Genomic DNA, 14,558 nt, shown 5'->3' with positions numbered 1-14,558 from the left:
GATGGAAAATTTTCGGACTGGAGGCAGGTTGCTAGCGGAGTGCCACAGGGATCGGTGCTTGGTCCTCTGCTCTTTGTGATTTTTATTAATGACTTAGAGGAGGGGGCTGAAGGGTGGATCAGTAAATTTGCTGATGACACCAAGATTGGTGGAGTAGTGGATGAGGTGGAGGGCTGTTGTAGACTGCAAAGAGACATAGATAGGATGCAAAGCTGGGCTGAAAAATGGCAAATGGAGTTTAACCCTGATAAATGTGAGGTGATTCATTTTGGTAGGACTAATTTAAATGTGGATTACAGGGTCAAAGGTAGGGTTCTGAAGACTGTGGAGGAACAGAGAGATCTTGGGGTCCATATCCACAGATCTCTAAAGGTTGCCACTCAAGTGGATAGAGCTGTGAAGAAGGCATATAGTGTGTTAGCTTTTATTAACAGGGGGTTGGAGTTTAAGAGCCGTGGGGTTATGCTACAACTGTACAGGACCTTGGTGAGACCGCATTTGGAATATTGCGTGCAGTTCTGGTCACCTCACTATAAGAAGGATGTGGAAGCGCTGGAAAGAGTGCAGAGGAGATTTACCAGAATGCTGCCTGGTTTGGAGTGTCGGTCTTATGAGGAAAGGTTGAGGGAGCTGGGGCTGTTCTCTCTGGAGCGGAGGAGATTGAGGGGAGACTTAATAGAGGTTTATAAAATGATGAAGGGGATAGATCGAGTGAACGTTCAAAGACTATTTCCTCGGGTGGATGGAGCTATTACAAGGGGGCATAACTATAGGGTTCATGGTGGGAGATATAGGAAGGATATCAGAGGTAGGTTCTTCACGCAGAGAGTGGTTGGGGTGTGGAATGGACTGCCTGCAGTGATAGTGGAGTCAGACACTTTAGGAACATTTAAGCGGTTATTGGATAGGCACATGGAGCACACCAGGATGGTAGGGAGTGGGATAGCTTGATCTTGATTTCAGATGAAGGTCGGCACAACATCGTGGGCCGAAGGGCCTGTTCTGTGCTGTAATGTTCTATGTTCTATGTTCTAAACAGGGCATATAAAGACACAAACTCAATTTACAGAATAATGGCTGGAATGCGAATCCTTACAGCTAATCAAGTCTTAAAGGTACAAACAATGTGAGTGGAGAGAGCATTAAGACAGGTTAAAGAGATGTGTATTGCTCCAGACAGGACAGCCAGTGAGATTCTGCAAGTCCAGGCAAGCTGTGGTGATTACAGATAGTGTGACATGAACCCAATATCCTGGTTGAGGCCGTCCTCAGATGTGCGGAACTTGGCTATCAGTTTCTGCTCAGCGACTCTGCGCCGTCGTGCACCATGCATGAATTCAACACCAAGAAAACTATTAATCCCCAGAACCATTTACAGTGATTGCTGAAAGTATTTTTCTTTTCAGATGTTGCGATTGGAGCGCCCAATGAAAATGATTATCATGGACACATGATGGCGCAGAGTCGCTGAGCAGAAACTGATAGCCAAGTTCCACACACACGAGGACGGCCTCAACCGGGATATTGGGTTCATGTCACACTATCTGTAACCCCCACAACTTGCCTGGACTTGCAGAATCTCACTGGCTGTCCAGTCTGGAGACAATACACATCTCTTTAACCTGTCTTAATGCTCTCTCCACTCACATTGTTTGTACCTTTAAGACTTGATTAGTTGTAAGGATTCGCATTCCAACCATTATTCTGTAAATTGAGTTTGTGTCTTTATATGCCCTGTTTGTGAACAGAATTCCCACTCACCTGAAGAAGGAGCTTAAGGCTCCGAAAGCTTGTGACTTTTGCTACCAAATAAATCTGTTGGACTTTAACCTGGTGTTGTTAAACGTCTTACACAGGGGAGGTGCCAGAGGACCGCAAATTAAGAAGGATTGTAGAGATAAGCCAGGGAATTACAGACCAGTGAGTCTCACATCAGTGGTATGCCCCTAGACATTGGCTTCCAGTCACTAAAGCAGCCTTCTGTCACCCCCCCTCTGTCTCCTACAACTGAACCAATTTTGAATCCACTTTATCAAATTACCCTGTATCCCATGTGCATTTACCTTCTTTACAAGTCTCCCATCTGGGACCTTGTCAAAGGCTTTGGTGAAATCCATATAAATACATCAACTGCACCATTTTCATCTACACACCTGGTCACCTCCTCAAAAATTTCAATGAAATTTGTTAGGCATAACGTCCTCCTGATGAAGCCATGCTGACTATCCCTGATCAAGCTCTGCCTCTCCAAGTGGAGATAGATTTTCTGCTTCAGAATTTTCTCCAATACTTTCCCTACCTGAAAAAATTTTCAAAATTATCTGAAAGAATGAATAAGGAAGAACTCCATTGCCAAAGTGGTTGGTAACCAAATGACTCATATTTAAAATACTGGCTCAAGAACCAGAAGATGAGGATTTTTTAAAAAAATCATTGAATGGTTGAAATTTCAAATCCATTGCCTGAAAGAGTAGTAGCAGCAGATTCCATAGAATCTCAACATGCATAGGAGGTCATTCAGCCCATCAAGTCTGCACCGACCATCCGAAAGAGCATTCTACCTAGACCAACTCACCCGCCCTTACCTCCACCCCTGTAACCCTGCACATCTTTGGACTGAGAGCGCAAACCGGAGCACCCAGAGGAAACCCACGCAGACACAGGGAGAGCATGCAAACTCCACACAGACAGTGACCCAAGGCTGGAATCGAACCCAGGTCCCTGCCACTGTGAGGCAGAAGTGCTAACCACTGTGCCACTCAGATTCAAGAGTAACTTTCAAAAATGAATTGGATACATACTTGCAAAGGAAAGAGCGACAATATGGGACAAGAATTGGGCATGGATCTAACTGGATAGCTCTTTCTTCACTTGTGGACCTCTGTTGGTCCAAATGTTGGGCAAAAATGCTCTTCTTGTGTTGCATGATACTTTGACCTTAGGTACTGTGTCTCCCTTTTGGTAATCGAGGGTAACTTTTGGTACCAATTTGTATTTTGACTCAGGAGGTTCTAAAAGACAAGTTCTCCAACCTGCTCACTGGTTATTAAACATGAAAAAACAAAGTAAAATACTGCAGATGTTGGAAATCTGTAATAAGAACAGAAAATTTTGGAAAGAGTCAGCACAATCATGATCTGTTTTGATGGAAAGAAATGTTAACACTATTTTTCTCTGCACAGATGCTGTCTGACTTACTGAGTATTTCCAGCATTTTTTGCTTTATCCTTGGTAATAAGGTTTACATAATCAAACATTGATGCAATAATCACACCTAAGAAAGATATTAGTGGCACTAAACAAACTCCATAGTAAATCCTGCAGCACCCAGGTCAGAAAGCAGTGGTTTAATACTATTTTAAAATTAGAACATGATAAGATGGTGAATAAAGGGAACAGGCAAAGAGCTGGTGAAATAATTTTACAAAATAGGAAGGGCAATTAATATATTTTGATAAGCCTTATAAAAGTTGATTTCTGAATGTATCAGGAAGCACTGACCTGGAAATCCATCATCATCAATGTCACCCAGAGATCCAATGCTACCTCCAAAGTGCGCATTGTACACACCATCACCCTTTAAAAGCTGCTGTTCCTCCAGTGCTGCCTACAAACAGGAAACAAGGAGCATTGTGAAAATTTTGCACTCTGACCCGATCATCTAGGACCTTGTGAGTCTCTGCTCCCTTCAGCAAACATCACCTCTGTGCTCTGGAAGACTCAAGACTGATTTTTACCAAAAGATTAAGGACATTTTATTCTTGCACTCAAAAATACTTCACTTGTCGAACTTTCCATGGTCCTGATTTAACTCCATCTTGTTGAAACTTTAATTTTCATGTTGGGTGTGTGAAATACGAGTCGGGCCCTTTCCCAGCTTCCAAAATGTGCATCCTACTCATGACTGACTGTGCCCGGGAATTCTGTGTTTCACATAGGGTGAGCCGTGATGGAGTGCGTGAGCCGGGCTGTTGCAGAGGCAGGCTGGTTAGAAGTTATACCTGAGTTCTCGAGGACAGCAACCTCGCTTCCTTCATTGTTCAAAGGCCCAGACCCTCACTCCCCTCAACACCCCACTCACCCGTTGCCACCCATGTCCCCTCAGATCCCTGTACCTTGTCAGATCCCCATGCCACTTCATGCCTTTCAGATCTCTACACCACACCAGACCCCTCTGTGCCCCTCATATATCCTTCATATACCACTCAGCCAATACCCACAATGTATAATCTTCATGAGCCATGCAATAGTGATGGGAATTCTTCTGAATGCAGGAGCAAAAAAATGAAACTGTGACAATCGAATACTCTGATTCAGAAGCCTGTCATTGATACTAGAAAGAATGAAACAGTACTACAGCAAAAAAAACATTAATACGCCATATATTTTGTAAACAAGCAACCATGAACTGTCACTCGTTTACCTGAGCAGCTATGTCATAGACCATCTGCTGAGCTCAGACCATTCACCGCTTTTGAAACTCAGAGAAGCATTCATAATAGCCACAGTGTTCAAAACATTCCATTACAACTCCAAGAGTCTCAAATTGAAAGAACAAATGGTGCTACATTCAACACAGTGAGGAGTCTCACAACACCAGGTTCAAGTCCAACAGGTTTATTTGGCAGCAAACGCCACTAGCTTTCGGAGCGCTGCTCCTTTGTCAGGTGAGTGGGAGATCTGCTCATAAACAGCAAACAGGGCATATAAAGACACAAACTCAATTTACAGAATAATGATAAGATACCGAAAAAGCAGACAAGATACCGAAAATCATTATTCTGTAAATTGAGTTTGTGTCTTTATATGCCCGGTTTGTTGTTTATGAGCAGATCTCCCACTCACCTGACGAAGGAGCAGTGCTCCGAAAGCTAGTGGCTTTTGCTACCAAATAAACCTGTTGGACTTTAACCTGGTGTTGTAAGACTTCATACTGTGTTTACCCCAGTCCAACCCCGGCATCTCCACATCATGGCTACATTCAACAGCAGGGCATTGTCTTTCAAAGTCGAAACTTTCTATAGATTTAAATCACAGAACCAAACATATTTTTCTATATTTTTGAATGGTAGTAGTATTGCAATGCATGTCACAACTTACACAATTCTGGCCAGTGTAATATTTTTTGCTGGATAGAACTCTATGATCAATCACTGCATTAAAGGTACCTGCAGTACAATACAGCACCGAATAGTAATATTTGAAGATGTCAAAACATTTTATACTTACCTGTCAGAGTGTTTCCGATTCATTAGCAGGCCTCACCAAATGGTCACGAACATTCCAAGGAAGTGTTTTTTTTGCAGGTTCCAAAACCCACACCAACATAAAATTATTTGGGAAAGGAAACACACTTTTGCTGTGGTGCTCACAATGAGGGCCCTGACCTTAGGTGTGCATGTGTTTTTGCATCCAAAGCCTTTTTTACCCACAAAATGGCTACATGTAAATGGTGTGGGGTCAACAATGCACAGGAAAATTCATTTCCTGCCAAATAAAAGTATTTTTGGCATTTGTGAACCAATTTTCATCGCCATGAAACAACAAAAAGACAGCCCCTTAACCTTCCTGCGAGAAGAACAAACTAAATTCTGCTTCAGCTGTGGCTCAGTTGGTCGCACTCTCACTTCTGATTCAGAAGATTTTGGGTTCAAGTTCCATTCTGGAGAGTTGAGAATGAAAACCTAAACTGGAAATGGAGTGCGATAGTCCAGAGGAATGGGCATCCTCTGTTTTGGATCATACCTTAAATGATTAGAGACTAAAAGAGACTAATTGAGAGACTAAAGTGGATGCAAAAGTTCCCATGGCACTACTTCACAGAAGAACAGCAGAGTTATTCTTGGTGACCTAGCCAACATTTATTCAACAATCAACATCATGAAAACAGATTATCTGATCATTATCATGGGCTAACATCACGGAGTCTGCCAGTGAGCACAGAAATAGTTAGGAATTTAGCACAGGAAGGATGAGCCTTCATAGAAATCATCATAGGAACCCTACAGTACAGAAAGAGGCCATTCGGCCCATTGAGTCTGCACCGACCACAATCCCACCCAGGCCCTACCCCCATATCCCTACATATTTACCCACTAATCCCTCTAATCTACACATCTCAGGACACTAAGGGCAATTTTTAGCATGGCCAATCAACCTAACCCTCACATCTTTGGACTGTGGGAGGAAACCGGAGCACCCGGAGGAAACCCACGCAGACACGAGGAGAATGTGCAAACTCCACACAGACAGTGACCCAAGCCAGGAATCGAACCCAGGTCCCTGGAGCTGTGAAGCAGCAGTGCTAACCACTGTGCTACCGTGCCGCCTTCCTGAACTTGATCACATGGTGGCAAGCTCATGGATAGTGGGGATGTGGACTTGCAGCTGGATGACAGGCCAGGGTGGCTCTGACGTTGGGAAGTCGGCAACACCTGATCTCCATATAGGAGAAGGCACCATAATTAAACAGCAGAAAGCTCTGTGTTATAACTGTGATTTCAATGCAGGCTTTCGGAGGTGGACTGCAATTGAATTGGTCAACTTTGTGAAATCTGAGCATATTGAGCCAAAATATTTTTGTAGGCCCAGGTGGTAGAAGAAATCTCCATCTTTGTAGTTGAGTCGGTGGCACCAACGGATTCAGCTGTGTTCAGATATGTGACAATCCACCAAGCGCATCACCCCAGGGTTCAACAACAGCCCACTGCATGACCTCCTCCAGGCCATTCAGGAACACAGAGTTAGTATTTCCAGCTGATGGCCACAAAAGGCCATCATGAATGACCACGGCAACCTGGACAAAGGTTACCATGTAGGAAAGTGGCTGAGGGCTTCATCCAAGGGACTGAGTTCTGTGCCAAAAAGAGTGAATCCATGCTCTGCAAGAGTGAGTTTGAATGTCAGGCTACGAATCAGTGGATAAAAGGTTGGCAGGAAAATAAGGGACACTGCATGGTTAAGGGCTCGGACTGGCATTGAAGTGTAAAGTGTTCCCCCTCACCTGCTTCCATAGTTACATGTGTGTCTGTCTGTCTGTCACTGACATTGCGTTCTGCACCTTACCCAAATTTCCTGAGGATGTGAGAAACAGAAAGACAGTTGGACAGCCTGACACCTCATGGGACCAGGGGACAATCCGCAGCAAGAGATTCTCCTCAGCACCACTGGAAACCTCACTTTTTCGCCCCTTATGATTGCAGGACAAAAGGGCCAGGGAGAAATCAAGAGCAGGGAGGGCATTCAACCACTGAGCGAGGCAGAGCTGGAAGCACTGGATTGTCAGGGGAGCTGGGTGGACAGACAATGTCTGATGCTGAGTTTAGACTGATGGGTGTGGAACGTGAGGAGGAATGACAACAGCTCTGGTTACCGTGGTAACCTGTTGCACCCATAAATGATAGAGGACCTTTGCATCATCACTCCAGTCATTGTTTTCATGCTTCATTTGTATGACCACCTGCAGCAGAGACTGGAGAGCAGCCTGCCTGTGTTCCACCTCACACCTCCCCCAAGGGCGATAGTCTGAGTGTCTCTTCAGGTTAACAAGGTCGCGTACCAGCCCTGGATCACAATTAATTGAGCACCACACAGTACAACAGATATAGATGAGGGACTCAACCCTGCACTCAACCTTGGAATGTCTAGATAACAAGGACACCTATGTCAGACTCCTATTTATTGATTATAGCTCAGCCTTCAACACAATTATTCCCACGAAACTCATCTCCAAACTCTGTGGCCTGGGCCTCAGCACCTCCCTCTGCAACTGGATCCTGAACTTCCTAACTCACAGACTGCAATCAGTAAGGATAGGCAACAACACCTTCTCCATGATCATCCTCAACACCGGTGCCCCACAAGGCTGTGTTCTCAGCCCCCTATTTTACTCCTTATACACCTATGACTGTGTGGCCAAATTCCCCTCCAATTCAATTTTCAAGTTTGCTGATGACACTATCGTAATGGGTCAGATCTCAAACAATGACGAGACAGAGTACAGGAATGAGATAGAGAATCTGGTGAACTGGTGCAGCGACAACAATCTCTCCCTCAATGTAAACAAAACAAAGGAGATTGTCATCGACTTCAGGAAGTGTAAAGGAGAACACGCCCCTGTCTACATCAACGGGAAGTAGAAAGGGTCGAGAGGTTCAAGTTTTTAGGTGTCCAGATCACCAACAACCTGTCCGGTCCCCCCATGCCGACACCATAGTTAAGAAAGCCTACCAATGCCTCTACTTTCTCAGAAGACTAAGGAAATTTGGCATGTCAGCTACGACTCTCACCAACTTTGACAAATGCACCATAGAAAGCATTCTTTCTGGTTGTATCACAGCTTGCTATGGCTCCTGCTCTGCCCAAGACTGCAAGGAACTACAAAAGGTTGTGAATGTAGCCCAATCCATCACACAAACCAGCTTCCCATCCATTGACTCTGTCTACACTTCCCGCTGCCTCGGCAAAGCAGCCAGCATAATTAAGGACCTCATGAACCCCAGACATTCTCTCTTCCACCTTCTCCCTTCGGGTAAAAGATACAAAAGTCTGAGGTCATGTACCAACCGACTCAAGAACAGCTTCTTCCCTGCTGCTGTCAGACTTTTGAATGGACTTACCTTTCATTAAGTTGATCTTTCTCTACACCCTAGCTATGACTGTAACACTACATTCTGCACTCTCTCGTTTCCTTCTCTATGAACGGTACGTTTTGTCTGTATAGCGCGCAAGAAACAACACTTTTCACTGTATGTTAATACATGTGACAATAATAAATCAAATCAAATAGGGAGACAGTGTCAGACGAGGCCATTGGCACTCAGAGCACTGTTGGAGGACAGCCTCCTGCTGCACTGCGCCCCTCCGCACCCCTCCCCACCCCACCCCCCTGACCCACCCCACCCCCCCTACCCACCACACCCCCCCTGCCCACCACACCACCCACCCCACCCTACCCACCACACCCCCCCTACCCACCACACCACCCACCCCACCCACCACACCCCCCCTCCCCACCCCACCCCCCTACCCACCCCACCCCCCCCCTCGACCCCCCCCCTACCCACCACACCACCCACCCCACCCCACCCTCCTCCCCCCCCCCTCCCAGCCGCCCCCCGAACCCCAGGGTCTCAGACGAGGGCCTCACTCAAACTGTTGAAGTTTCAGAGGAAAACAGGTAGGTATCTCGCAGAGCTGCATGAGGCTTTGAACAGGCAGGAGACCACACAGTGGATGTTTCATGTCAGTGCAACCATGAGCAGTGTGACAGCAAGAGTCTTTTGATGCCGTGGACACTCCTACAGGAAGCAGAGAGATGCCATCTTGCACCGAGGGGCCAGGGGAGCTGCAGCCTGACACAATTTAGTGTTCTTAAACATTCAGATTACAGTCAGAAGCTGTCCAGCTTCACTGCCAGTGAACCAAACCCCCCCAGCGGCCCTAGCACACGCACAGGAGAGCCTGATACACCCAGGACCATCCAGAATTAGGGCTACCTGAGGTCATCAAAAGCAACAAGGCAGTGAGAGCAGCAGCCTGCTCTCACCACATCAGCAAATGCTGGAGATGCACCTCGCCGCAGCATTCGGAAATTCACATTCACACAGTAAGTTTACACTGCTGTTTACAGAATTGTGTTAAGGAAGGAATGTCAGTGTCACATTAAGGTGCTGTTGTGCTTTATTCAGCATGTGCTATTTTATATGAGGGTTTCATTAAGCAGGTAGATTGCACATTAGCATGTGGACAAAAGGCACTGGCTCTTGCGATTCAGGCTTCTGTATGATGACAGAGGAAGATCAATATGAATGCTTCATTACAAGAATAGGTGCCATCTATGGAAATAGGGTAAGACTGGTGAATGTATGGCACTTAGTAGTGACCAGGTATTTGAAAGTGGGTCAGTTGGGTTTATTTTTCTTTATTCTTTGATGGGATGTGGGCACTGCTGCTTAGGCCAGCATTTATTTCCCATTCCTAATATTCCTTGAGAAGGGGGTTGTGAGCCACCTTCCTGAACTGTTGCAATCCATGTGTTGCAGATATACCCACAGAGTTGTTAGGGAGGGAGTATCAGGATTTTGACCCAGCAGCAATGCAGCGACAGAGATATATTTCCAACTCAGGATGATGTGTGCCATGGATGGAAGTTCACAGGTGCTGGTAATCCCACGGGTCTGCTTCCCTCGTCTTTCTAGGTCCTCAGGTCACAGGTCATTGGCAAAGGAGTCTTGGTGAGTTGCTGCAGTGCATCTTATAGGTGGTGCAGACTGCTACCACTGTTCACTCAAAGTGTAGGGAGTGAATGTTTAAGATAAAGAGTAATTAAGTAAACCGCCGAATAGATTAGAAAAAAATTAACCCGGTGAAAAGTTGTATGAGAAATGGTCCAATCAAGATTTCTTTCATTCCATGGCCATACACAAGAAATGATGTGGAGTTGCCGGCGTTGGACTGGGGTAAACACAGTAAGAAGTCTCACAACACCAGGTTAAAGCCCAACAGGTTTATTTGGTAGCAAAAGCCACAAGCTTTCAGAGCGCTGCTCCTTCGTCAGGTGAGTGGGAGTTCTGTTCACAAACAGGGCATATAAAGACACAAACTCAATTTACAAAATAATGGTTGGAAGGCGAGTCCTTACAGGTAATCCAATCTTAAAGGTACAGACAATGTGAGTGGAGAGAGCGTTAAGCACAGGTTAAAGAGATGTGTATTGTCTCCAGACAGGACAGTTCGTGAGATTTTGCACGCCCAGGCAAGTTGTGGGGGTTACAGATAGTGTGACATGAACCCAAGATCCCGGTTGAGGCCGTCCTCGTGTGTGCGGAACTTGGCTATCAGTCTCTGCTCAGTGACTCTGCGTTGTCGTGTGTCGTGAAGGCCGCCTTGGAGAATGCTTACCCGAAGATCAGAGGCCGAATGCCCGTGACCGCTGAAGTGTTCCCCAACAGGAAGAGAACACTCTTGCCTGGTGATTGTCGAGCGGTGTTCATTCATCTGTTATCGTAGCGTCTGCATGGTCTCCCCAATGTACCATGCCTCAGGACATCCTTTCCTGCAGCGTATCAGGTAGACAACGTTGGCCGAGTTGCAAGAGTATGTACCGTGTACCTGGTGGATGGTGTTCTCACGTGAGATGATGGCATCTGTGTCGATGATCTGGAACGTCTTGCAGAGGTTGCTGTGGCAGGGTTGTGTGGTGTCGCGATCACTGTTCCCTGGAAGGCTGGGTAGTTTGCTGCGGACAATGGTCTGTTTGAGGTTGTGCGGTTGTTTGAAGGCAAGAAGTGGGTGTGTGGGGCTGAGCTTGGCGAGATGTTCGTCTTCATCAATGACATGTTGAAGGCTCCGGAGAAGATATCGTAACTTCTCCGCTCCGGAGAAGTACTGGACGACGAAGGGTACTCTGTCCACCATGTCCCGTGTTTGTCTTCTGAGGAGGTTGGTGCGGTCTTTCGCTATGGCGTGTCGGAACTGTTGATTGATGAGTCGAGCGCCATATCCTGTTCTTATGAGGGCATCTTTCAGCGTCGGGAGGTGTCTGTTGTGATCCTCCTCATCTGAGCAGATCCTGTGTATACGGAGGGCTTGTCCATAGGGGATGGCTTCTTTAACGTGTTTAGGGTGGAAGCTGGAGAAGTGGAGCATCGTGAGGTTATCCGTGGGCTTGCGGTACAGTGAAGTGCTGAGGTGACCGTCCTTGATGGAGATGCGTGTGTCCAAGAATGCAACCGATTCCGGAGAGTAGTCCATGGTGAGTCTGATGGTGAGATAGAATTTGTTGATGTCATCATATAGTTGTTTCAGTGATTGTTCACCATGAGTCCAAAGGAAGAAAATGTCATCGATGTATCTAGTGGAAAGCATCGGTTGAAGTCCTGTGCGGTGAAGAGGTCTTGTTCGAACCAGTGCCTGAAGATGTTGGCATATTGAGGTGCGAATTTGGTCCCCATGGCTGTTCTGTGACTCTGGATGAAGAACTGGTGTTGAAGGTGAAGACATTGTGCTCCAGGATGAAGCGGATGAGTTGTAAAATTGCATCCGGAGACTGGCAGTTGTCGGCGTTGAGTACTGAGGCAGTTGCAGCAATGCCATCATCGAGGGGGATGCTGGTGTAGAGTGCCGAGACATCCATTGTGACGAGTGCTCCTGGTTCAACTGCTCCATGTGTGCTGAGTTTCTGTAGGAACTCCGTAGTGTTGCGACAAAAGCGATGCTATACACTAAATACATCGATGACATTTTCTTCCTTTGGACTCATGGTGAACAATCACTGGAACAACTGTAGGATGACATCAACAAGTTCCATCCCACCATCAGACTCACCATGGACTACTCTCCGAAATTGGTTGCATTCTTGGACAAATGCATCTCCATCAAGGATGGTCACCTCAGCACTTCACTGTACCGCAAGCCCACGAATAACCTCACGATGCTCCACTTCTCCAGCTTCCACCCTAAACACGTTAAAGAAGCCATCCCCTACGGACAAGCCCTCCGTATACACAGGATCTACTCAGATGGGGAGGATCGCAACAGACACCTCCAGATGCTGAAAGATGCCCTCATAAGAACAGGATATGGCACTCGACTCATCGATCGACAGTTCCGACAGGCCATAGCGAAAAACCGCTCGGACCTCCTCAGAAGACAAACACAGGACATGGCGGACAGAGTACCCTTCGTCGTCCAGTACTTCCCCAGAGCAGAGAAGCTACGACATCTTCTCCGGAGCCTTCAATATGTCATTGATGAAGCCGAACATCTCGCCAAGCCCAGCCCCACACACCCACTTCTTGCCTTCAAACAACCGCACAACCTCAAACGGACCATTGTCCGCAGCAAACTACCCAGCCTCCAGGAGAACAGTGACCACGACACCACACAACCCTGCCACAGCAACCTCTGCAAGACATGCCGGATCATCGACACGGATGGCATCGTCACACATGAGAACACCATCCACCAGGTACACGGTACATACTCTTGCAACTCGGCCAACGTTGTCTACCTGATACGCTGCAGGAAAGGATGTCCTGAGGCATGGTACATTGGGGAGACCATGCAGACGCTACGACAATGGATGAATGAACACCACTCGACAATCACCAGGCAAGAGTGTTCTCTTCCTGTTGGGGAACACTTCAGCGGTCACGGGCATTCGGCCTCTGATCTTCGGGTAAGCATTCTCCAAGGCGGCCTTCACGACACACGACAATGCAGAGTCGCTGAGCAGAGACTGATAGCCAAGTTCCGCACACATGAGGACGGCCTCAACCGGGATCTTGGGTCCATGTCACACTATCTTGCCTGGGCTTGCAAAATCTCACTAACTGTCCTGTCTGGAGACAATACACATCTCTTTAACCTGTGCTTAACGCTCTCTCCACTCACATTGTCTGTACCTTTAAGACTTGATTACTAGTAAAGACTCGCATTCCAACCATTATTTTGTAAATTGAGTTTGTGTCTTTATATGCCTTGTTTGCGAACAGAACTCCCACTTACCTGACGGAGGAGAAGCGCTCCGAAAGCTAGTGGCTTTTGCTATCAAATAAACCTGTTGGACTTTAACCTGGTGTTGTGAGACTTCTTACTGTGCATACACAAGAAAACCATGACAACAAAGAAATGTCAATTTCTTTCAAGTGGAAGGGAAAGAGTACTTTGTTTTGTTCGATAGCTATAGCAAGTGGCTAATGTGGAGTCTATGCCCAACACGACAAGTGTTAAAACTACTGAGGTTTTGAGAAGTTGGTTTGCAATTTAAGTTGCTAGAAGGGTTGGTGTCAAGATGATGGTCCACAGTATACATCAGAAGAGTCTGAAATATTTCTGAGTAAGAAAACTACAATATCAAATATCAAATGGTGTTGCGGAAAGAAGTGTACAGATTGTGAAGCAGCCTTCACAGAAGGATTTGCTTGGTGGCAATCTCGGCAGTAATTTCCATGTTTCTCTTTGAAACAGGATAGAAAATTTTCTGTTCAGAATAACCCACAGTCTACAACAGTGGTTTTGCTATACTAATATTGAAACATGCCCCTAAGATTTAGCTTGATTAAACCTGGTGTCAATAGCAAGGTAAATGAAAAGCAAGACAAAGATGAATCACGATACACCAGGTATGAAACTTCAAAAGTTCAGTGCTGGTCAGAAGGTGACAAACCACCAAATGAGAAGTATGTGACTGCAACTGTTGTAAAGAAACTTGGTGCATCCACATATTGAGTGAAGATTAGAGCGAATCTCAATCAGTGTCATGTAGATAGTTTGCCTGAAAGAAGAAATTCTACAAATTCTTAGAAACTACACACCTCCCACAGCCCAAAGTCAAAGTCAGGAAGAAAGTGAAAGTCAAAAAGAAAGTGAAAGTTTGCTGGTATTACAGAATCCACTGGTGGAGCAAAGTAAGTCAAGGCTTTTGATTAAGACAAGCCAATCAATTTCATAGTCCCAACATGAAGTGCTGTTGGGAGTTCAAGTCCGAGTTTAGATTCGACACAGATGTTGAGAAAGCAGAGTCAATCAAGCTAATGGAAATGGAAGAACATACA

The 14,558-nt window shown here is 46.1% G+C and overlaps 1 protein-coding gene across 2 annotated transcripts in view; it reads right to left on the bottom strand.

The window, feature by feature from the left end:
* The window catches only part of itga9 (integrin, alpha 9), a 493,651-nt gene that overhangs the window by 375,467 nt on the left and 103,626 nt on the right, over positions 1-14,558 (bottom strand). For both annotated transcript variants that reach the window (XM_078216645.1, XM_078216646.1), the window contains exon 10: positions 3,502-3,607. In XM_078216645.1, coding sequence (XP_078072771.1) covers positions 3,502-3,607 — 106 coding nt within the window. The remainder of the gene's footprint in view (positions 1-3,501; positions 3,608-14,558) is intronic.

This window comes from Mustelus asterias, chromosome 7, assembly GCF_964213995.1.
Source record: "Mustelus asterias chromosome 7, sMusAst1.hap1.1, whole genome shotgun sequence".
NCBI lineage: Eukaryota > Metazoa > Chordata > Chondrichthyes > Carcharhiniformes > Triakidae > Mustelus > Mustelus asterias.
The sequence above is the reverse complement of the archived record's forward strand: the minus strand, read 5'-3'. Positions and strand labels throughout refer to the sequence as shown.